The 24713-nt window shown below is 45.4% G+C and overlaps 5 protein-coding genes across 13 annotated transcripts in view; 2 read left to right on the forward strand and 3 right to left on the reverse strand.

Annotated features, from left to right (window-relative positions):
• Positions 1-2106: 2106 nt before the first annotated feature.
• On the reverse strand, positions 2107-3924 carry LOC111077172 (p21-activated protein kinase-interacting protein 1-like). The gene is made up of 3 exons (XM_022371332.2): positions 3072-3924; positions 2924-3000; positions 2107-2869 (listed from the first exon to the last, which is right to left on the reverse strand). Exons 1-3 carry the CDS (start codon positions 3852-3854, stop codon positions 2182-2184), a joined length of 1548 nt encoding a protein of 515 aa, XP_022227024.2. The 5' UTR covers positions 3855-3924; the 3' UTR covers positions 2107-2181.
• A 234-nt stretch (positions 3925-4158) lies between these two features.
• Positions 4159-5833, forward strand: LOC111077175 (cell cycle checkpoint control protein RAD9A). The gene is made up of 4 exons (XM_022371335.2): positions 4159-4254; positions 4310-4536; positions 4603-4754; positions 4817-5833. Exons 1-4 carry the CDS (start codon positions 4221-4223, stop codon positions 5778-5780), a joined length of 1377 nt encoding a protein of 458 aa, XP_022227027.2. The 5' UTR covers positions 4159-4220; the 3' UTR covers positions 5781-5833.
• A 2419-nt stretch (positions 5834-8252) lies between these two features.
• On the forward strand, positions 8253-12648 carry LOC111077179 (probable ATP-dependent RNA helicase DDX46). The gene is made up of 5 exons (XM_022371340.2): positions 8253-8443; positions 8562-8858; positions 8925-10218; positions 10295-11295; positions 11359-12648. The coding sequence occupies exons 1-5, from the start codon at positions 8427-8429 to the stop codon at positions 12476-12478; spliced, it is 3729 nt and encodes a 1242-aa protein (XP_022227032.2). The 5' UTR covers positions 8253-8426; the 3' UTR covers positions 12479-12648.
• Positions 12649-16037: 3389 nt separating this feature from the next.
• The window catches only part of LOC111077182 (inhibitory POU protein), a 30627-nt gene continuing 21951 nt past the window's right edge, over positions 16038-24713 (reverse strand). For 2 of the 9 annotated variants that reach the window (XM_022371343.2, XM_022371347.2), the window contains 5 exons: positions 17936-18137; positions 17725-17865; positions 17400-17631; positions 16693-16856; positions 16038-16635 (listed from right to left, as the gene is read on the reverse strand). In XM_022371343.2, the coding sequence (XP_022227035.1) occupies positions 16574-16635; positions 16693-16856; positions 17400-17631; positions 17725-17865; positions 17936-18137 (801 nt within the window). In that variant the 3' untranslated portion in view covers positions 16038-16573. Of the gene's footprint in view, positions 16857-17399; positions 17632-17724; positions 17866-17935; positions 18138-24713 lie in introns of all 9 variants that reach the window. The other 7 variants (XM_022371350.2, XM_022371346.2, XM_022371349.2 and 4 more) reach the window with 4 other exon arrangements.
• Positions 22734-24378, reverse strand: LOC111077184 (serine/threonine-protein phosphatase alpha-3 isoform). Its single transcript, XM_041592711.1, has one exon. It carries the CDS (start codon positions 23939-23941, stop codon positions 22907-22909), a length of 1035 nt encoding a protein of 344 aa, XP_041448645.1. The 5' UTR covers positions 23942-24378; the 3' UTR covers positions 22734-22906.

The raw sequence follows: 24713 nt of genomic DNA on the forward strand, positions 1-24713 counted from the left end.
CCCCACACACTTGGTCCTTAGGTTACTCACTCTGACGTGGATCGCAATTCAATATGGCTATGATGTGCGGCAGCACCGATTCATAAACGTTTGAGTTTGGGGTCTCCATTCTATACTAATAGAAATCAAATAAAACTTTTAGACAAATTTATTAAATTTAAATTTTTGTTCGACGAGTGCGAGTTTTCAGTTTTTAGTTGTTACCTGTTAGATCTCTATCGCAATAATAGATTTTTGTTTATTTCTAAGGACTGTAGCTTGACTTTTGAATACAAGAGGCAACTGGGATCAAATATAATTCTTTAATTTATGTGACTCCCAAGAGGCCTTTGCATTTTTTCCTTTTTTCCCCCGGGAATATGGTCAGTTTACCCTAAAACCTAAAAAAAATATTAAAACGAATTCTTTAAATTTAAAATGTCTAACTCCAACCCTAACCCGCCCGATGCTACCCCGCTCCCATCGCTGCTACTCTATATAGTTGGCTTTTTGCAAAGCCAGCCTCATCATTTTAAGTAAATTAGTGGGGTAGGGAATCGGAAAAAGACTACACCCTCTTCCTACTCGTAGGCGCCTCCATGAAGCAGATTGAAAAGGATGTCTTGAGCAATCAAGAAATATTGCGCCACATTCAATCGTTCGATGACCTCAAGGAAGCCTTGAGATTTGGAATGATTGTGGGCATATCCCTGGATCTCTTCGCGCTGTGTAATGACATTTTGCATATTTCCTGCGAGGGCAGGCCACTTCTGAAGAGGACATATTCGAAGTACCGTGCCCAAGAGCCGCAACTGGTAGGCAGGCAAATCAGGATACAGATCAGACCTGGCAAGTGGAGCATAAGTGGGTCGCTGAAACGTAACGCGTAAAGCCCAAGGCCGATCAGGTGGCGCATTAATTGCCACAGAAGATCTCTCAAAAACTGTGAGAAAGTCAACTGGCTGCTGCCTCCTGCTGGGTCCCCTACCTAATGACTGGCAGCACTGATTGCCTGTGGAAGGACTCGCCGTAGCTGGGGTCCTGGCAGATGGCTGCCCGGCGGAAGTGACCTGCGGCCCCAGGGCATCGAAATGGTGGAGCTTGCAATATTTTTCAGTCTGAAAATGATTGAAAAAGTTACATGACTCCATGAAAAATTAAAGTTAGGTCACAAGCAACTATCGATGGAAATGGGTGAACGTGAACTATTTAACTGGCATAGTGACCCGCACGAAAACTGGATGAGGATATAAAAAAAGTCATAATGGACAATACGGAAATTTTTTATGAATTGGAAAAAGAAATGAGAAGGAACGTAAGAGTCGCTTCTGTGGACGCGACTCTACTTTTATACCCGTACTCAGTCAGTATATAAATTTGTCAGCTTATGATTTATGTAGAATTTTAAAATATTTCACATTTTTTTTTGCTACATCTGTTATCTACAATGTCGATTACACATCTTAAATGTTGATTATACATATACAATGTAGATTCTACATCTTATCCGCTAGAGGGCGCACGCACATTGCACAGGGCAGTGTGTGCAAGCGAGAAAGATAATAAGTAGCGTCAGCATCGCCGGAGGAGGTGGGGGAAGCAACTGAAAATTAATTTCTTTCTTCTGGCTATAATAATGATTCGATCTGATTCAGATTCGGCAATCTGAAAGATATGGTCATTCTCTACGATACTGCGTTTTTAGTTTTATCGTATCTTTAAAATTGTGGCTGGCACAGATTTCCGTCCTTTGACGGAGCGGAGGGGGCGGGCCGAAATTTTGAAATACACAAACAGTGTGATATTACATGAGTCTGGAATAAAAATTTGGTTGCTCTAGCTCTAGGCGCTCATCAAGACGGACAGACAGACAGGCAGACATAGACTCTGCTATTGATGCTGATCAAGAATATATACACTTTATGGGGTCGGAAACGTTTCCTTCTCTGCGTTACACACATCCACTTTTACTACCTTTTTGAGTATGGGTATAATTAGAAGATGATTATGTCTATGCCTATGCCACTTTGTAATTCTCCTGTTAGTTTGGGGCGACAGGATATGGTAGTTTCCCGAGTGGAATCTGTTGGATCGCCGCCTTCTAGAACAGTACTGAACGATGTGTTATTTGATAAGCCACTACTTTTAATTGTCAACAGAGCAAATTAAAACGAAATTAAAACAAAATATTAAACAATATTTCTATCGTGTTTGTTTTTTCACTTTGCGTTTGACGGGGGCGTGGCTGGGCGGCTGCTTGCGTTTGGGTGCACTGTCACGGTCACTGCCGCTGCTGCTTTGATCAGTGTTCTGCTCAGCCTTAGGTTTGGTTCCTTTTTTGGCTTGCTTTGATTTCCTTGCCTTGGGCTGTGGCGTTGCCTCAGTGTCATCGGATGTATTCGCATTGGCATCTTCATCGTCCTCGATGCTCACAAAGCCTTTTGCTTTGCTGGGCTTTTTTGTAACTTTTTTGGGTATTGGCTCCGGGTTGCTGTCGTTGTCGCTATCGCTGTCGGTGAGAGCCTCGCTCTCCCCATCGCTGCTATTTTCGTCAAAGTCAATCTCCGCCTTTTTGGGCTTCTTGGCTGCGTTCTGTGCTTTTTTGGCTGCTTTCTTCGGTGTTGGCGGCGGCGGCGGCTTGGCATCGTCATCAAACTCAATGGTGACAAAACCTTTTGGTACATCGATCTCCGCGGCCGGCTCGACTTCACTTGGCCTCGATGTGGCGACTGGCACTGCAGGGCTCTGTTTTGGACGAGCAGCGCTGCTGTCGATCAGCGAGAGATCGACCAGACCCAGGCTGGTGGGACGGCAGCCAATACTCGTGCTGGCCATGAATGTTAGTTCGCGTTTCTCCAGTTGACAGCGCCACACTTTGATTTCGCCAGCACTGAAGGAAGAATCGTTAGAGCACCGGGAATGAGGCTACTTTCAGTCTACTCACCTGGACACTGAGACCAGTGTGTTGTTCAGACAAGCCACGGCCTTGACACGAGCCGCATGTGCAGGCAGTATCTTTGGCTGTAATGTGGGGAATAGAGACAGAAATTAGATCAATAAAATACAAGCAAAATACTCATTTCAACACTCACCTCAGCCTCTTTATCGTCCGTGAGGGATATCCAAGCGATGCTGCCATTCTCCAGACCCGACAGGCATTCCGTTTCGCCCAGCCATGCCACACATATCGGCCTGGATGGGGTCTTTGCCCGCCTCGCCACATTGGCCGTCTTTATGTCCCAGATCTCGAGCACCTGATGACCAGTCAGTGTGAAGTGTTCGCCATCCGTAGACCAGGAGAGACAGTCGGGTGCCCCACCCAAGGTGGTCTTGCTCTTTAAGTTGGTTCTGTAGACGACGCGGCCTTTGACCAAGTTCCAGGTATTCAGAATGCGATCACCGCCAAGGGAGAGGCACAATTTGCTGCTGGGATGGCAACTAATGTGTGTGATGGGCGTGCCAGCATGCGCCTTCTTCCAGTCCCCAGCAACGGCCCAACTACCTACGCGAGTGGCCTTCAATTGGCCATCGGAGCTGCCCGACAAGAGGTGCGACATGTCCGGGGCGAAGGACAGAGCGTTTATGGTTCCACTGTGCGAGAGCAGGACTTGGGATAGCTTCCGCTGGCGCATGTCGTAGACAAATATGCGATCGTCGCTCCCACCGCTGGCCACCCAAGGGCCCTGCACCGAAATGCATTTGATGGCGCCGGCATGGGACTTGTCTGCAAACGTTTGCTTCAGCAGCACCTTGGTCTCGTCTTTGACCTCCTCCTCCACAATCTGGTAGCCCAGTAGGTACTCCTCGTAGGTGCCCACAATGATCTCAATGTCCGGACACATCTCTTCAGTGGAAACTTCTTTCTGTGGCGGCATTTTAAATTTGTTTATGGACGACACGAATCTTAGCACGTGTGTGCATCGGGGTGGCAACCTTTTGTTGCTTCAATTTCGATAACGATAGCAAGGTCCGATAAGCGCATTATAGTTTATTTATTTTGAAATCCATGCTTAATCGTGTCTTATGCAAGTTTAACTCGCTTAAATTGTTTTAAAGGAATTTAAATTTAGAACTGATGTGGCGTTCGAGCTGCATTCAATACCAGTATGCATATTCCAGTATATTCCAAAACCAGTATTTTGCGGCATATTTAGTCCCTCTGGATTTTTATTTGCTCTGGCCACACTTGTCTATTTCATTTCGTGCCGCCAGCAAAGATTTTTGCAATTTTGTATGGCAAAATGAAGTACACTTTGGAGGGCAGCAATGCTCGCGGTAAGCCATGGCTGTGCCATCACATACTGCTCATACTCAATCCTATTCTTCACAGTTTTGGCCAAAGCTATGCAGTCGCTGTCCAAGATTGGCAAGGAAATGTTCATCGAGATCGAGCAGGACGGTCTACGAATGAGGGCCATAAACGTTACACAGTCGGCTGTGGGCAGCATATTCTTCAAAAGGTCCATGTTCGAGGTGTTCGACATGCCACCAAGCTCGGACTTTTATTGCAAGATATCCATGAAGTGCTGTCTGGCCGTGTTTCGCAATATGAGCGAGGTGAGGCGGATTGTGTGACCCAAAGTTCGCACCGAGACTTTCATTATATCAGAATGCACATTTCAGGTCGAGTACTGCGAGCTGAACCTAATCGACAATGGGAACAATCTCCGGGTGAATCTGCGCTGCAAGCTAGAGACCACCAAAGAGGCCACCATTTCCATAATCGATGATCAGAACATCAACACAAACATCGACACGGACCAGAGACCAAATGTGTAAGTTTGTACCGTCAAGGGAGATTCATTGAAGAGTCAATAATAATGATAGCCCCTTTTAGAATAAAGGGCGACCACAAGCTGTTCATGGACATCTCCAACAATTTCAATACCACGGAAATGGAACTAACCCTGGAGGCCAACACAGACAGCTTGGTGGCCAAGAACTACATCGAAGGCTCTCGGGTGAATGATAAATTTATGCGAACGCAGCTGAAACTGAAGCCCAGCGAATTTGACCAGTATCAGGTGACCAACGAGACGGTCATTACGTTTTGCCTCAAGGAGTTTCGGGCCTTTCTGCTCTTTGCCGAGTGCTTGAATGCCTCGCTGTGGCTGGAGTTTGACGAAGCGGGCAGTCCCTTCATGTTAAAAATCAAGAAACATGGCGAGATAGATTGTCTCCTGATTATGTCCACACTGTCCCCAGACGATGTCAGCTTCTCGGACGATTACCGCCAGCGGGAAATGACCGTTCAAAATGATGATGTGCGAACTGCAGGTTCAAAGCGCAAGAGCAGCACTCCGGGACCAAGTGTGCAGCAAAAGCGACGACAGCACGATAGCCGGGAGGATAGCCCACCGGAAAGCCCGCTTTTTGAGTTTCGAGACTCGGAAGCACCGTCCGTGCAGCAGGCACGTATGCTAGCGGAGGTGGACACTGTTGTTCTGATAGAAGATGAAGCTGAGGAAGAGGCACTGCTGCTGGCAGCAGCCGATGCCGCATTAGAGGCCGTACGGTTGGCTCCTCCGACAACTGTGCCCGAACCACCAGCCGCAGCCGCACCCGCACAGCCGAACAGCACAGAAGTTTGCTTCTTCAATACAGACGATGTGCCAGCCACGCAGTCTCCCGTGCTTCCGGCCGACGATCCTGACGATGATGATGATGAGTGCATACCGCAGTCCCCCGAACGCGTGGCCAAGGTGCGCACCATCTTCTCACGTTGCTTTCAAAGCACATACGTTCCACGCGAGCCCTCGCCCAGCAGTCTGGCCTATGCTCCGAATTCAGATACAGAGTAATTCTCTGTAATTCGATGTTTGTTCATTTATTAATAAAAAGTATTAAGCTAGTAGTTCTCAGGCATTCCTTAAGCCTTCAGCCTCAGGCATCACGACCGCTGAGCCTATTGCAGGGATGTGTGTGTGCGGGTTGGCTGGGACTTGATGAGCATTTGGTCAGTGGTCGGCAGCGTTCTCAGAGCTCTCTAAATGTTGTTTTCAACTGAAATATTGGAAGTTTATTGGACTGGACTCTGAGAGACGAGAAGAGGCTTTGCCGGACGTCAAATGGGTGCCCCTCTGCTCATAAATGTCTTCATCGTCGACATCAGGGTAACCGTTGTATATATATTATATTATTCTGGATATTTTGAAGTCGAAATTGAGTTCAAGGTATACTTACGGTATAAAGGTATAAATCAATATATCTCTTTTCAAAATAAGAGCATGCTACCGCCAAATCGTCCCAACTACCACCGATATCTAGTCAAGCTTAGCTGGTCAAGCTGAAAAAATAGAGAGATAGCCTTATGTCTCTCATGCTATCCCGCTCTACGCAGAAAAGTTAGCCAAGTCTGAAAGAGCTCCGTTCATTTATTCTGAAAACTTTGTTTAATCGTTTAACTCGCTTAAATCGTTATAAGGCTCTTTAAATTTGGCTAGAGCGGGGCTAAGCTATTTTTTTCTCGGTTTCTGAGGTTCCAGTCCCACTCGACAAAACAAATCAAGTGAAATATTTATTTTTCCATATATGTATGTACATTTGAAAATGACCGCCAATCTCATTTTTCAAAATTTGCTCTCAATTCGTGGTGAGTTTTTAAAATTTGCTCTCTTTTCAGTGGTGAAGAGAGCATTTTTGTGGTGACTTTCCCCTCATTTTCGTGGTGTGAGAAACATGTTCTTAACGGGAACGCGAATGGAATGAAGATTCATTGTTGCGTCATTCCATACGCGTTCCCGTATGATACATTTGATTTGTATGGGAAAAATTTCAGCAACATGGGGAAATGAAGTAGCAGCATTGTTGTGCAACTTTGGCACGGAATGAGCAACAATCTGCATACCTTGGGAAAATGGATATTATGGACTTGAGATATTGTTTGTAATTTCAGGCTCCAATTAATGCAGAAACTACTCAGTCTCTGTTTTAAAGATATTAACGACATTTTTTAGCTCACGGGTACCAATAATAGGTATCAGAACCGGGATAAATGTATATATATAAAACAAAACATATGCATTAATAGTTAAAAAACATGTCAATCTAGTATAAAATCATAAATAATGTTTCAATGGAGCTTGGAACAACAAAATTAGCATCAATTAAAAGAAATAAGGTGTACAAAAGTACATACGCATACAAGAAACTTGGTTGACCAGCAACACTGACGTCACATTTAGTCAACATATACGTTTTATGCTTTGGCCGCTTTTGTTTGAACCTTAATATGTAAACAATTTAATGAAAAATAGTTCTGAAAACTATCCAATCCTAAACAAAATTCATTGAGGAATTGGATAAAATTATTTTTTTTAGGGCTGAGAGGGCCATCTATATAGTAATATTATAGGCCGTTTACACTGGGGCTGCGTCATGCTTCTTTGCGTCTTGGCGAGACGCGTTTTTTACTAGGTCTAGGGCCCTAGTGGTGGCAAAAGCTGCGTCAGTGTCTGATTCATGTGCGTCTATTCGGTATATTCGATTGATTTTGCTCATTTTTGGTATTTTCTGCCTATCAGCGCAACTATCACCACTAATAACAACAAAAATTGTAGATCAAAAATCAAATTTTGGCGCTAAAAATGTATGATTGTGTAAAAAGGTGAAAATATACATAAAGTCATTAAATAAAATACTTGAAACTGATTGTATTATTATCATATGAAATTTTTCTGACCCCCTGATGCCATTAAGACACTGCTGGAGACGAACTTCGGTGGTTTTCATAATTTGAAGAAGAACTCCCACAAACTTTACAATGAAATGTCTGAAAATAATATTTAAATATGAGAATCAATTCTTTTTCGTCCATTTTCCTGACGTCTTGCTTAATTCTGTTGATTTTCAAAAATTTGTGTATCTTTCCTTGTCATCAAGCACCCAAATCAAAATTCAAGACGCACATTTGCCAATGTAAACGCCTTTTCTGCTTCATTGCGTCTATGCCGATATCGATAGCAGACGCGCCCAGTGTAAAAGGGCTATTAAACTGAATATCAAAATCGAGAAATATCAACGTTGAATGTTTTGAAAAAACAATCGATACTATCGTGATAGCTCTAATAATTATTAAAAAACCATTGAAACCTTCTAGGAACTTGTCCATTGTAAAAATTAGATGCCACCTGTCGATGATTTGTTTACAAATGTGTCTTCGTATCTTATAGCAGACAATCCAAACATATTAAAAGCGCAACGACTGTAGCTCGATACTATCATGATAGTCTCAAAACCATCGAAAAAATATCGATACTATCGATAGTGCCCTCGATGGTTTGACACCTCTATGCCGGAATTTGCGAGAAAATTCGTCTAAAAATTCAATTAAAACCATAACGCAATTATCAGATTAGTGCTTCAATCGTTTGAGTTTTAACTGAAGGGCTGATAACGGAGGACTGGCGCCGAAAGACGTGGCCTAACACACAGGAAGACGCGCCACAATGTCGAAGAGTTCCGGGTGGGTGTTTTCTTGTTGTATTCGGCTTTTACTTTATTTTTTCTGCAATTCCTTATTGTTTATGAACTGTGGCCAATCTGTGAATAAAACGTTCCTGTCATCTACAAAAACAAAACAGGCGTGACCGGGAGCGAGAACGCGACCGCGACAGAGATCGCGAGCGGGAGCGCGACAGCAAGCATGAAGGCCGCAGTCGGGATAATCATACACATGAGAGCCGTGGAGGTCGGGGGGACTATGAGATGAGCAAATCTCGTAATGGAGGCGGCAACAGTGCCGGCGGCAGTTCGCGCGGCAGCCGCGATGATCGCAAGCGGGGCAAAGAGCAGTCCAACAGGGACAAGGACAATGATCGCGGGCGGCGTGATGACAAGCGCCGGCGGCGATCTTGGTCGAAGGAATATGAAAAGGATAAGTAAGTGGATGATGGCTGAAACTGGTTTGATAAGCTGTGCTTAAACGGTCTTCCACATCTTTACAGGCGCCAGGACAAGGAACGGGACAGAGATCGCGACCGTCAGAGGGAGAGGGAGAAGGATCGGGAGCGCGACAAGGAAAAGGAACGTGATCGAGAGAAGGATCGAGACCGGGAGCGGGACCGCGAACGTCACCGGGATCGTGAGACGGAACGACGACATCCGGTTACTGTTGCCCCCCTAGTCATACGCCTGTCCTCGTCCAGCTCATCCGATGCGGAAGTGGAGGAAATCGACAAGGAGGAGCAGCAGCGCCGCCTGGAGCAGGAGATGATCAAGCGTCGCGAGCGCATCGAGCGTTGGCGGGCGGAACGGAAACGTGAGAACAAGGCGTCCGCACCAGCCGTTGTAAAAACGGCCAAAAAGTGGAGCCTAGAGGACGAGTCCGAGGAGGACGACAGCAATCACGCACCGCCAATGGAGAGTGGCGCCAAGAAAGACGCAGAGGAGCCCGACTCGCCCCCATCCAAGTTTCACAGCATTCGCAAGCGTTTCGACGATGATGTGGTCGAAGCGAAATTCTCGCCCATGAAGCGTCCCACCTTTAGCAAGACCTTTGGTGTGAAGCTTGGCATGGGTCTGTCTCCGAGCCAGTCTTCCAAATCGACAAAAGTCGATAAGAAGGAGATGTCCGGCGGAGAGTCCAAGGCAAAGATCAAGAAAGAGTCGGAGGCAAGCAAACCAATTGAACCCAAAATAGAGCCTGAGGAGAATACGCCTCCACTACCGCCAGTAGAACCACCAGAACTACCAACACCAGCAACAGCAACGGCAACGGCAGTGACAGTGGCAGTGGCGGTGCCAGAGGCAGCAGCAGCAGCAGTCGTCAAGCAGGAACCAGCCGAAGCGAAACAGGAAGAGCCCAAGAAGCAGCCGGAAGAGGAGATTGATCCATTGGATGCCTACATGCAGGAGGTCAACAAGGAGATGCGACGCGTCAATAACTTTGTGGAGCCGCCCAGCCAAACCCAGGGCGTTGTCATACTCACGGGCGTCGCCAAAAAGAAGTCAACGGAGTCGAAAAAGGGCGAACTGATTGAACAGAATATGGACAGCCTGGAGTACTCGAGCGAGGATGAGCTGGAGGACATACGCGACACGGCCGTCAATCTGGCAATGAAGCATCGCAAGGAGCTGGCCAAAATCGATCACTCATCGGTCAGCTATGCCCCATTCCGGAAGAACTTTTACGTGGAGGTGCCCGAGCTGGGGCGCATGACCCCATCGGATGTGGAGAAGTATCGCACCGAGCTGGAGGGTGTTCAAGTGAAAGGCAAAGGCTGTCCCAAGCCCATTAAGGTGAGTCCCGCAACAGCATTTCCCCCTCTATCCATGAACGATCAATCCAATTTATCCGTGTGTGTTTTATCCATAGACATGGGCACAGTGCGGCGTCAGCAAGAAAGAGATGGATGCGCTGCGGAAGCTGGGCTTCGAAAAGCCCACGCCCATCCAGTGCCAGGCCATACCGGCCATCATGTCCGGACGGGATCTGATAGGTATTGCTAAAACTGGCAGTGGCAAAACGTTGGCATTCATTTTACCAATGTTTAGGCATATCCTGGACCAGCCGCATCTTGAAGAGGGCGATGGTGCCATCGCCATCATAATGGCACCGACCCGCGAGCTCTGCATGCAGATCGGCAAGGACATCAGGCGCTTCAGCAAGAGTCTGGGCCTGCGGCCAGTCTGCGTGTACGGCGGCACTGGCATATCCGAACAGATCGCCGAACTGAAGCGTGGCTCTGAGATAATTGTGTGCACACCAGGACGTATGATCGATATGCTGGCCGCAAACTCTGGCCGGGTGACCAATCTGCGTCGCGTCACTTACGTGGTGCTGGACGAGGCCGATCGCATGTTCGACATGGGCTTCGAGCCTCAGGTGATGCGGATCATTGACAATGTGCGCCCAGATCGCCAGACGGTGATGTTCAGTGCCACGTTCCCACGGCAAATGGAGGCCCTGGCGCGTCGCATTCTAAAGAAGCCCATCGAGGTAATTGTTGGCGGGCGATCGGTTGTGTGCAAGGATGTTGAACAGCATGTGGTCATACTCAACGATGAGTCGAAGTTCTTCAAGCTGCTGGAACTGTTGGGCATCTACCAGGAGGCGGGAAGCATCATTGTCTTTGCGGACAAGCAGGAGAATGCCGACATTCTGCTGCGGGATCTCATGAAGGCCTCGTATCCCTGCATGAGTCTCCATGGGGGAATCGATCAGTTTGATCGTGACTCCACCATCATTGACTTTAAGTCGGGCAAGGTGCGTCTCCTGATTGCCACCTCGGTGGCGGCACGCGGCCTCGATGTCAAGGATCTTATCCTGGTGGTCAACTACGATGTGCCCAATCACTACGAGGACTATGTCCACAGGTAACTATTCCGGATCCTCCTATTCCCATCTCTCCTCCCATTCATTATTCAATTCGATTGCAGATGTGGTCGGACTGGTCGTGCGGGTAAAAAGGGTAGTGCCTACACGTTCATCACACCTGAACAGTCGCGCTATGCTGGCGACATTATACGGGCGCTAGATCTATCTGGTGTCCTGGTGCCTGCCGAGCTGCAGACCCTCTGGACAGAATACAAGGCTGCCCAGGAGGCCGAGGGCAAGAAGGTGCACACTGGCGGCGGCTTCAGCGGCAAGGGCTTCAAGTTCGACGAGCAGGAGTTTAATGCGGTCAAGGAGAGCAAGAAGCTGCAAAAGGCCGCCTTGGGTTTGGCCGATTCGGACGACGACGAGGACATCGAGCAGGACATTGACCAGCAGATCGAACAGATCTTTGCCGCCAAGCGCACCGTCAAAGACACTTCGATTACGGCCGCCACTGCAGCTGCTGCTGCGGCTGCTGCTGCCGCCGCTGCTGCCGGTGGCAATGTGGCACTGGCCACGGCGGCAGCCCAAGCGGCAGCAGCGGCTACGGCAGCCAATCTGGCCATGACCTCCGCTTCAGCGCCCACAGCGGCTGGACAACAGGCAACGCCCGGCATTGTTATGAGCTCCGACAAATTGGAATTGGCCAAGCGTCTGGCATCAAAGATCAACAGCAGCAAGAACCTGGACACAAAGGGCAGCCAGGTGTCGTCAGTGGAGCCTATACTGAAGGGTCACCCCGCAGCGGGATCTGTGCTGACGGCCCGAACGGTGGCCGAGCAGATGGCCGCCAAGCTGAACAACAAGCTCAACTATCAGCCGAAGGAGGATGAGGAGGCCATTGGCACACTGATAGCCAATAGCAATTCGTTTACCAAATACGAGGAGGAGCTCGAGATCAATGACTTTCCCCAGCAGGCACGCTGGAAGGTTACCTCAAAGGAGGCTCTCGCCCAAATCTCCGAATACTCGGAGGCGGGCCTAACGGTGCGTGGCACCTATGTGCCCCAGGGCAAGCCACCGCCCGAAGGCGAGCGCAAGCTCTATCTGGCCATCGAGAGTTGCAGCGAGTTGGCCGTCCAGAAGGCCAAGCGCGAGATCACACGCCTCATCAAGGAGGAGCTGCTCAAACTAAGTTCGTCGCATCACGTATTCAACAAGGGACGCTACAAGGTGGTCTAGTCCTATACCCGCATCTATACTATTCGTCTATTCTATGCTAAGTGTAGTGTATTGTTCTCTGGAACTAATTAGCAATCAATATACACACAATTTAATTTTAGTAAAACAAAATAAAAGGCAACGGACCTTAAGAAGACGACCTCCCTTCTACGGGCTGAACATACCACATACCCCAACAGAACCTTTCCAAACGAACGAGCCTAGAAGGGGGTACACAATAGATCGATGTTCCAAGAGGTTGTAGAACATGAACCCGTCAAGTATTATTATTTTAATTTGCGGAAGAGGCGAAGGATATTCAAGTTCAGAATACTGTAGACCCCATAGGTATATGTTCTCCCTGGTGAGAATTATTACGGGTCTCCACTTTCAGCGTCCAGCATGCACGAGACAATATTCAATTGTTGACCGTTTGTTTGCTGGTTCACTGTACTGAGATATAACTTCTCATATAAAGGGAAGATCATTTCTAAAAGAGGATGGATGCATTTTTTGAATGATTTGGAATTAATCATGCACAAACAAAAAGATTTTGCGAAACGTGACCAGCCAACGGGCATGGTGCAATGTGTTGGATTGCAAACAACAGCATAAGCAAACGCGCCTGATCATTCCATGTTGCTCCCCAAGTACCAATAATATTTAAATTGTCACAAATTCGAATTCCATTTGCCCCAAAAGCCAATAACGCCAGACAAGCTAATAGCCGCAAATTTGTGACTCCTTTCACAAAATGAGAATTCTTTTAGGTGGTGGGTTTTTTTTTTCGTAATTTTTGTTGCTTGTCTTGCTGCATTTTTATTTTATTTACTTATATATCTCCCGCCAGCACTCGAGCGCCTCTCAATCAATTGATTTTCTTGCTACAGTATTTTTCTTGTGTCTAGAAACTACTAAAATTAAATTTAAATGTAGTTATGAGCTTGGGGCTTTTCCGTTATCAATGGTATGTATTATAATTTTTTATAATTATTATTATGCGCTTTTTTTTTTGGTTTCTTTGAAAAAAAATTGTAAGATTTCTTTTTGGTTTTTCTTCTTTATGAACTAATTTGTCGGCAAATTTTTGTTTATTTTTTTGTTTCGATACAAAACTATTTTTAAATTTATTTTGTTTTCTTTTGGTTTTTTTTTTTTTGTATGTTCTTCTTGGGGTTTGGTTTACGTTTCTTACTTTAAAATTATTATTGCATTTTTTTGCGCTTTTCATGATTTTGTTTCTTTTTGGTTGTTGTTTTTTTTATATGGGTTTTCTTTATTCCGTTTATGGTCTACACATTCAAAATCATTCACACGCGTCCTATATATATATATATATGTATATATATATGTAGGTATATATATTATCATCATTGTTTTTTATCGCCTCTTTTTATATGTACAATTCTATGTTAAAACTATGAAGTGTGCTAAATTATAAAAAAAAAAACAACAAAAAAATTCTGTGTATAGTATATAATTTTGTCTTTAAAATTTTTTATATATATACTATATATTTATACGTAATTTTATAGTTTTAGTAGAGTGATTTATTTATTTAATTCTTGGTTTCCGTCGTCCCGCTCTTGATCCTCGTTTAGTTTTTTTTATTTTTAGTTTAGTTTGGCAACATTTTAAATTCGTTGCAATATCTCCAGTTGCTGCTAACATTTCATTTCAATATTTTATATATTTTGTTTGTGTGGTGTAGGGGGTCTCTTCTTTCTTTCCTCCTGGCATTAGTTTACTTATAAATAGACAAATAAAAAAAAAAATTGAATTATGTTTCCTTTTTTTTTTTTGGTTTGTTTGTTGGTTTGCTGTTCTCCTGGGTTAATCGTTAGCCCCTGCGCTTAGTGTGTGTGTGTGTGGAGGAAACGACGAAACAAAACACGCACTGAAGGAAGCATCTTAAAGGCTGCTCTATAGAGAGAGGGGGGTGGGACAGGGGGAGTTCTTAGTGCCTTAAAGATCTGGGGTTATTGGGATGGGTTACTACTGTAAGCTAGCATGCTTTTTGGATCTGTTTGCGTTGTCGGTTATATTGCTGCTGCTGCGGTATTTACAATCGAATCAAAGTTCTCTATTTACTTAGGTATATAATCGTAGTATATATACAGTGGCTAATGCATATATATGTATATATATATATCTCTGGTTGGGGGATGGGGGAATGCGTCGTGTATGTTTTGTGTTCTTGTAGTTTTTCTTGTAGTTGCTGCTCCTAATGTTGCTGCTGCTGTTGCTGTTGCCGCGTCTCCAGTTCATCCATATCTTCCTTTCTGCTTTCTCCCTTAGATCTATAAGCTTAGAGTCTTATTATCGGATCACTTGAAGCAATTTCTTGGCATATCTTCTTCTTCTTTTGTTCTTTGGTCTTTCGTCTGTCTGTGTGCGTGTGTGCCTGTGCGTGTCTCATGGTGGTTGGGCAGTAGCAGAGACACAGGGTTGAGGAGGGGTTCAATTGATTTATCATCTCAATTTCATCTTCCTTTGTTTTTTTTATTCACTTTTGTGTTTGTTCTGTAAAATAAATACCAAATTGGAGAAGAAAAAAAAACGATTCCATCGATTAGTTCTACTTATTTTTCAATCAAATACTTGTTAGCAAAATACAGTTCTAATCCACATCTCATATCTAAATATTCACGTATCATATATTCTTTACAGCATTTTATGTTGCTAAATATAATAACCTGTTCACAAATATTATCAATAAAATTTTAAAAAACCCATTAAAATGTTATTGGTGAATGTTTTGTGGCTGTTTTAGTACCCAATGGACACGTTGACATAATATAGTTAATCCATGAAGATGCCATTTTAATAATTATGAGGTATTTTGGACCAAGCATGGTAGTCTTGCGTAATATCAGAATTTTCATTTCGTTTGGAAGGTAAGTAATTAACTCTGGAAAACATATGTATACATTTTCAATGAAGTTTTTATTACGAAAACTGGTAAAGATATTTCAATGCTAAAGGGGAAGTGATGAACAATTTCCAAATGATTGTTTATACATTGCAATTATATTTTGTAAGACTTTTTTGGAGCGTAATTTTGCTTGAAAATTATACACAACATCAGTAGGAACGCTTGGTGTCGCGGCATACGGGTCGCGACTTAATAATACCCAGTACCAATTTCCTTTCCACTAATGTATAGTGTGTATTTCAATGAAAGAAGTGAAATAAATCAGTGCACTCTTTGAGTACCGGGCATAGCAACTTGGGTATATCTATTTAAATATCTAAATGCTAAGATCGAGCGAGACTTAACTGATCTGCAAATAAAATGTGTGTGTCTAGTATAGCGTTGGATACACGTGGGCAGGTCTTACCTTTTTACTCTTATACAATTTTAATAAATTATTGCATTTGATATGTTGGTCCATTGTTTCATTATTCGTTCCTAAAAAAATTCTTGTATATCTTGGTTTTTTTTTCTCTTTTGTGTTTGCTTTTCTTTCTTTCTTTCATTCTTTTGTTTTTTTTTTTGTTTTTTAATATTTGCAATTTGTTTGTTATTAATTTTTATTGGGGATGGGGATTGGGATTGGGAGTGGGTGGGCGAGGGCGTGGGGTATTCGCTCAAGGATTGTGAAAGGTGGGTATGGTGGTTTAGGGGGAAGATTGGATAAATGTTGATAGTTGTGTTTGCTGCTATTTATAAGTATTAGTTTTTGCTGTTGCTGCTGCTGTTGCTTTGGTTGTTGTTGTTGCTGTAGTTGTTTGATTAATGAGAAGAGTGAAGAATTGAAGAAAGAATCGTTTGCTGCTGCTGCGGCTGCTGATCATCATCATCATTCCATCTCGTTCATCATCATCATCATCTCAACATCATCATCATCATCATCATCATTATTATTATGGTTACCGCTTCAAACCCATCATCACATCACATCGTATCGGATCCTTTTTGGAAATCTATATCTGATGAATCCCCTAAAGATAATAGTCGCCCGTCATGGACAGTGACGTTGCTGTTGCCGCTGCCGCTGCTGCTGCTGATGATGATGATGGTGTTGTTGCCGCTGCTGCTGCTGCTGTTGCCGCTGCTGCCGCCGCCGCTGCTGCCGCCGTGTTAACCGCCGCCGCTGCCGTCATAAACGACTATCAGTATCCGAATCCCGCCGAACCGTGGCCAGTCATTGATGGTGTTACACTACTAACTATACCTAATTGTGTGGCTGTATTATTTGATTGTCAGTGTTGTTGAGCGGCAAATTTCATACGTTTTTGTTTTTGGCGTTGATTGCAGAACCAGACACGCACCACGTTTTTCTTCAAGTCCAGCTTTTCTGCGATGGCCGCGATTTTCTCACCGGATGGCCTCGGCTGGACGGCAAAGTAGGCTTCCAGGGAACGCTTTTCAGGTGCCGCAATGGAAGTCCTTTTTCTTGAAAAAAGACTCGATATAGATTACTTTAGAAATGGGGCCCTAGAGTGGGTACGGTCTATGGTGTGGGAGGATGCAATGCGTTTAATTTTTTGTTTGTTAATTGGGTCGTTGTGTCGTGTCTGGGCTATCGGTTGTCGATAATCGCCGATAATCGCCGATAATTATAATCAGCTATCAGTTATCGGGAATATTGTTAATGTTCAAACGATTATCGACAATTTACGACAATTTGTGTGCAATTTGTTCGTTCGATAGGTTGTCGGTAATCGCCTGTAATTGCCCATCGTTTTTTTTTGTTTTTTCGATTATTGGGTTGATCGCTCATCGCTTTCATCGATTATCGACCATCGGCTAACTTCTACTCGGAATCAGTCTCATCTCCTGGTTCTGTGTCTGTGGGCCAATTACTTCGAGCTTTGACGGGGATTGTGGTGGTTTATTGGGGAGTGGCAGGATCAGGGGTTGGTGGGTGTGGGGGGTGTGGGATTGGCTCTGTCAGCGGGAGTCGGGCGTTACCGTGATAATTAAAACACTTTCTACCTTTTCTTTTCGCCCGCCGGCAGCACACTGGGCGCATCCGGATCACGTCGCTTGTTTTTCGCCTGCGCCTCGGCCTCCTCCAGCCACGCCTGCAGTATGGGCTTGAGGGCGATCATGTTGTTGTGCGACAGCGTCAAGCTCTCGAACCGACAGATTGTGCTTTGCGACAGCGCACCGACGCCAGGTAACTTGAGATTGGCCAGGGCCTTGCCCACATCGGCTTGCGTGACACCTGGCAAACGGAAACGGAAGCGGGATTTGAAATCAGTTAGAGAATGGCTTAAGAGGTTAGGAGGTTAAGGGGCAATGGGGCTATGGGGCATACCTAGCTTAATGCGCCGCTGCTTAAAGCGCTCCGCAAACGCCTCCAGCTCTCGGGGATCGGTGTCGGTGTCGGGATGCAGGCCAGCGGCAGCCACCGCCGCCGTTATAACAGGATGATGTACCGCTGAGTGTCCATGGTGTCCTGTTTAAACAGTTGGATGGATATAAGAAACGTAAATATAAGATCTAAGTATGAGTAGGGATTGACTTACCCCCCGTGTGGCCACTTAACGTGCCCGGATGGTGGTGGCTCATCATGTGATTCATACTGTGATAGGAACCGTGCAGGTGCTGGTGTGTGGGCGTTAATGGTGACTCCGATATGGGCGCTAATGTTGTCATTTGGCCCGTCGGATCCAGCATATCCAGTTGATCCATTGAATGGTGCATCTGTTGCAAAGAGCAAAACGAATTCTTAATGAAAAATTGACAGGAAGAAATCGAAACATACGGAATTATAAGAAATATGTTTACACAATAAATGCAATTTAATTGTTTCTATAATTATCATCTATTTATATTGAAATATACTTAAGTTCAGTACTTATATGTATGTAAAAGGAGAAAAGTGGGCCCTAAAAATGTATAGAATAGTATTTATATTTGTGGAACTCTCATATTTGTAGAGAGCGAACATTGACTGTAAATCCTCGTCAAGCTGTTAATAATTGAACAATAATCCCAAAATAAATGTAATATTCAAAATTAAAATCCCATCAAACAGAGCAAAGCAATCAATCGATTCATCTAGAATTTGTATCATCATTATTATTATCATTATTATTATCATTATTATTATCATTATTATCATAGCAGAGATCTGCCCTTGTCCTTCATCAAACTCGCTTAAGCAGATAATTTGTAAACTTTTCCATTCTGATGGGGATAAGGCATGTATTTAAAGTTGTTGCTAATTAAAGTCCTCTATGCCCCAAGTCGCCCAATTTCAGCCCACCTTCCCCCCACCTGTGTCTTGCGATGGAGGCAACCCTTTAGCAGCCAGGACTCGGGCCTGCACTTGTCAAGCCGAAGGCCTGGGACGGGGGTGTGTGTGTGTTTCGAGCTTTAATTGAACGGGAAATCAGGCCCATTCTTCTCATTCCCATTCCTCCTCAAACCCTAACCTAAAGTGGGAATGAAACGGAATGAAACGAACGGGAACGAAACGGATACGCTCTGGGGCTCACAACTCTTTTGTCTAGGCATCAAATATTTATAGAATTGTTCAATTATTAATGCAAATATGAATAGCAACTAAAAAGCTGGAGCACACGACTGTGTATCTCCCCCCGCCACCCAGCCTACCCGAAAAACCCCATTCTGTGTCTTCCCTTAGCGTTCTGCATGTAGTGTCCCTCCTCTCTCTCACTCCATCTCTCTCTCTCGCTTTCTCACTATATCTGTCTATGCCTTGATGCCTTGCTCTGTCTCTTTCTTTGTGTAGTTTCGCTCCTTGTTGCTCCTACGATTGTGTTGCTTTGTTAAGCATTTAAACTGATTACAGCTGAAAAGTATGCTACAACAAAACGACAAATAGCCCCTCAGTCCATGTCTGGTCGGTCAGTCCACCCACCTCCACACCCACACCCACTCCCACTCCCACTCCCAATCGCTATCCCACTCTTCCAGTTTCAGTTCCAGTTACAGGCAGTGCTGCCCATTTTCATTTGAATGGGTTTGCCGTTGCCAGAGGGAGCCAGAGCTAGGGAGCCACTGCAGTGGCAGTGGCAGTGGCAAGGGAAGGAAGGGGGTCACTCATATTTATTTATCTTTTTGTGAATGTGGCGCAATCGGGCGGGTAAAACTAGAGCTGCTTCCTCCCCACTCTGCTCTGGCTGCTCTCCTTTTGCTATGTACAACAAAACATACCACGCCCCCGCTTAGAAAATGCTGCATGACTAGGACAAGGGGCGAGGCACCAGGGAGCAGGGACCTGGACCAGGAACCTGGACCATGGGCATGGGCATGGCATGGAAACGGACACGGCTGGACGCTGTCGCTGTGCCAATTATGTAAAACTCTAAAATGATAAGCAGTCATCCGTGAAGGTGTGGGTGCGAAGTGTGGGCTTCCCAGTGGGGTGGGTGCGGGTCTGAAGTGGGAGTGGGAGTGGCAGCTTAGGCCTATGCAGAACAATGAGATATATGTACATATAGCCCCCACCATGCCATATGAATATATATATGCATGTATGGGGTGTGTGTGTGTGTATATCTCCAATGTATATGGAAAAACTATGTAGATGCTGTGCCCTCCCCCTGTGGCACGACGCTCGGGTTCCGACGCTGTGCCGGGCCGCTGTGGGATGTAGCAAACACAATGGCAAACTCTTCAATTATAAACCAATCCCAAAATTAGTCTGACGGTTATTGGTTTGCACCCTTGGCGCTTTCTCGCTCGCTCTCCTATCTGCCTCTCACTTGCTCTGGCTCGGGCTCGGGCTCTGCCTGCTGTTCCTGTCTCTGTCGTCGACGCAGTGAATGCTCAACCACCCTGCGCAGGAGACAGAGAGACAAAGAAACCGAGTCAGAGCAACAGAGAGAGGCAGAGGGAGAGCGAGAGTGAGAGTGAGAGAGAGAGGCAGTGACAGAGAGGGAAAGAGAGGACATTTTGGCAGTAGTGGAGACTTTGGCCATGGACCCGGAATCCGGAAGCCGGGAGCCAGGACCCACGACCCGGCATCAGCATCGGTACAACAGTACAACGGCAACGGGATATGTGCTGCATTGTGGTTGGCTGAGGCTTATGCAAAATTCATTTGGGCAGGGCCCCCCATCGATGTTGATGTCGATGCCAGCGTCAGCGTCAGCATCAGCATCGAAGGCTGCTGCTTGCCACCGCTCACCAACACCCCTCAGGTCTTCCCCTGGACTAAATCCAGTGGCAAAGGCAGTGGCAGTGCCAGGAGCAAGGACTAGGACTAGGACTAACGCTGGCCATTTCATTAGGCGCATAATTTGCACAATAATTAATCAAATTATTTAATGGCCACAGGGCACTAATCGGTGCAGAAAAATAAACCATGATGGATCTTGGTTTCTTAAAGCTTGTGGCATGACCACAAAACTGAGAGCTAGATGGCGCCGCATGCCACAAAGAAACAACAGATATGAAATGTCTCCTCGCTCTCTTAAAAATGTCAGAGCGAGACGGCAGACGGCCCCCCAAAAATGGTGTATCGTGCAAGTGTATGTATATGTATGTACATATATATAGATGTGAGTGAGTGAGTGAGTGAGTAAGTGGGTGTGGCATGCCATTTATATTGTGCCACCGCCTTCTCCATTGTCCTATGCTCTCTGCTTGCTCCCCTCCAGGCAATAAGACAAATCAAATGCAACAATGTAACAAAGACTAAAAAGAGAATTAAGAAAAGAAAAACAAAAACATAAAGCAAATAAAATTAGCCATAAAAGAAGGAGAATAGAAATGAAACAATTGCATTGCCAAATTTCGTCTGCATTGATTTTCCTTCACTCACAGACACACAGCAACACAAGTGTAGCTGCGCTGCAGTGACTCGTTCATGTGTGAGTGTGTGTGTGTTTGTGTGTAAAGACGCCATTTTATGTGTGAAATACCCTATGTTCTCCAGGTATGTTCGAAGTTTAGCTGCAAACCAGAAGGACTCTTTGGGCTCTTTTGGGCGATCAAAGATTATTTTCTATCGAATAGTAATCCCATTTGAATGAAGAAATAAAGCCTATACCCTACATACTATTTTGAAAGCCAAACCTTGAGTGGGAGGGCATTAATTTGGGCCGCTGTTATTTGATAGGCACTCCCAAACAGATAAGATTTCATTCACAAATAAAGATGACTTCCATCTGACACTTGGCAGTGCATTCACAGTGCGCTGTTTCCACTGGTCGTCTGCTTCAATGAAGAAATTGTTGCTGGGTATTTTCTTGGCGGAATTTCCCCCTTGCTCTCCCGACTTGTGCTCTCGCTTGTGCTTTATAATTTATTAACAAATCTGCGAACATCATTTATTTATTTGCCAGTTTGTGGATAAACATGTGACTATGTCTTGCTGTGTCTTGTCTCCCCATCCTTCGGTTCACTTTTCTTGCTGCCTTTTCTTCGTTTCTTTCGCTTCTTTCCGGCTTCCGGTGGGTCTCTCTGATTGTTTACGCGCAAATGACCTCATTATATATATAATGTAATTTGTTGTTGTCACTAGATTTTTTGTTTCCCTTTTTTTCTTTCACTTTTTCCCGTTTTCTTCCATCTCCTGCTTTGGGTTTTTCGTGTTGTTTTTGGCATATTTTGACATAATAAAGCGTTTTTGGCGCAATTTGTTGTTGCCTCTTTCGCCCGTTTTGCATTTGTTTTTGTTGTCTGTCTGTCTGTCTGTCTGTCTGTTTGCCATCTCCTTCTGCCTCTCTCTCTCTCAGTGTTAGTGTTTGGGTGTGCTTTGTTATTGTTCATTAATTTTTAAGCATGGTTAATATATTATGGCGCTGACTTTTGTCACCAAAACACACCAACCGATCGACCTGGAGCCCGACCCCTACTCCTGCTTTCTCAGCATACTTTCCCGCTGTCTCAGGACTTTTGCATCTTTTCGATGACTTAACCCACCTGTGGGGGGGGGGGGGGGGGGGGGGGGGGGTCATGGCTTGGCAAAGTAAGAAGATTATCTCTGGGACTAGCAAGTAGAGGGTTAACTTTTAACTTTTACAATTTAGAATATATAGCAAGGATAAGATTTTCATAAAATTATGGCTTTTATTTGGGGAATCGACAGAATAAAACTGACAACACCAAATATTGAAGGCAAAATGATGTTTTACTTTGTATATTCACATTTGTATATTCACAGAAAGCACACAGAAATAGGAATTTCTTTTCAATTGTTGAAATGCAAACAATGGAACAAAGTTTTAATCATTCCTTTTTTTCGTTCTAGAGACACAGCAAGTGATTTTCTTATATTAATATATAATAAATATTATATAATAATTATATAAATATTTATTAGAATAAAATAAATTGCTTTTGTTTCCTTCAACAAAATATGAATATTATTTATTTTAATTAACATTGACAAACTGGTTTATACTTTGGAATTTGGAACATCGCGTGTGTGCTGTCCTGTGCTGTCCTGTGCTGCGGTGGTATTGTGGGGGTATAAGGTGTGGGCGGGGGCGGTGGTCCTGGCTGTGCAGCGCCCAGCTCGCCTACTTCTTGCGCTTCTCGGCAGGCTTCAGGATCTGGAACGAACACATAAGCGTGTCATCGACGGACATCATGGCGCCAGCATTGTCGAATTCGCCGCAGTAGTTGGGCGCCGAGAAGAGGGTGACCAGCTGGCGTTTGGCAAAGAACTCGTACCCATCCTCGACCACCTGGTGGGCACGGCAGACGAGATCAAGATCGTGCTTTTGCAGAAATTTGCCAACAACCTCCGCGCCAAAGGTGAAGCTCACACCGCGATCGTTCTCGCCCCAGCCGACGGTGTCCTTGTCGGGATCGGACCACAGCAGGTCACAGAGCAGGCCCTGGTCGGGCACATCGGTGGGCCGTGCGATGCGGCGGATCTGCTCCATGGCGGTGAGATCCGGACTGAGACCGCCGTGGCAGCAGAAGATCTTCTCGTCAACAATGGCCACCACTGGCAGGCAGTTGAAGCAGTCGGTGAAGGTCTTCCACAGCTTGATGGTGTAGCGGCGCTTGCACTCGTCGTAGAAGCCGTAGATGCGGTTGATGCTGGCGCACTCGTGGTTGCCGCGCAGCAGAAAGAAATTCTCCGAGTACTTGATTTTGTAGGCCAACAGCAGGCAAATGGTCTCCAGCGACTGCTTGCCCCGGTCGACGTAGTCGCCCAAGAACAGGTAATTGGACTCGGGCGGATAGCCGCCGTACTCGAACAGCCGCAGCAGGTCATAGTATTGACCGTGTATGTCGCCGCAGATCTTCAGCGGTGCCTCCAGCTCCAGGAGTATGGGCTGCGTCAGAAGGATCTCGCGCGTCTTTAGACAGAGGGCGCGTATCTCACCCTCCGATAGCTGGACGTTCTTGCCGGGACGCGAGCCCCGCACCTCTAGCAGCCTTGAGATGATGCTGTCCAGGTTGAGAGCATCGCCGCCCATGGGGGCCTTTTGGACGGCGCCTCCGACGCCAGTGGCTGGGGTGCTCTCCGGTCGCTTGCTCGTCTGTGAGGCCATCGGGGCGGCTGGCTCTTGTGGCTGTTGGCCCACTTTTGGGCGAACCATAGATAAGAATAAATTGATGGGAGCCCCAATTAAGAGTCTCAAAAGTCTGCTTCCCTTTCCCGTCTTGGATACGTTCGTGGTATCGCTATGCGTAGTAATATATATTACCTCCACTCAACTCGATTAACTGATCGCTTGATCGCTTCGATGCTCCGTTTCAATGCAGATTCATTGATCTGTAGATCTGCTTGATCCTTTTTGTCCTATATTCTTCTGGGCCTTCCTTTCGCTCGTCCAGTTAACGTCTTACTCTGGTCTCCTTACTCGCAAGCGGATGCGAATGTGCTCGAAATGCAACGGTAGTGGAGTGGACGGGACCGGCCAGAACGTCGATTCTAATTTTGCCAACCAAATTTGGATCGAGATTACGATACTAGTGTTACTTATTTATGTGACGATGAATATCAAGTGCTGTTCGGCTCGATAAATATATGACATTTGAAGCGTTTTTCCGATTGCTTTTGCTGACAGTTTTCCCATGCCAGTATCTCAATGTACGCCCTGATGAAGCTGTTGTCTGCCCTTCGCATGGGGCAAATCATTTTAAAACATAAAAACACCCAACTGAAGTATCTGGTCACTGCACATTAATCGTTGATTTATTCTCCCAAACGATCTTCAGAATATTTGTATGCGCTCTATAAAAGTTCCTTTCTTTGTTAACTAAGAAAGAAAACTATCCGTAAATTCTCCCCGCTGATAAGGAAACCTTAAAGCTGTGCTTCTTACTCCAATCTTACCACGGAAGACGCAGACAGGCGTCTGTTTTCCA

Source organism: Drosophila obscura, unplaced genomic scaffold, assembly GCF_018151105.1.
Source record: "Drosophila obscura isolate BZ-5 IFL unplaced genomic scaffold, ASM1815110v1 contig_185, whole genome shotgun sequence".
NCBI lineage: Eukaryota > Metazoa > Arthropoda > Insecta > Diptera > Drosophilidae > Drosophila > Drosophila obscura.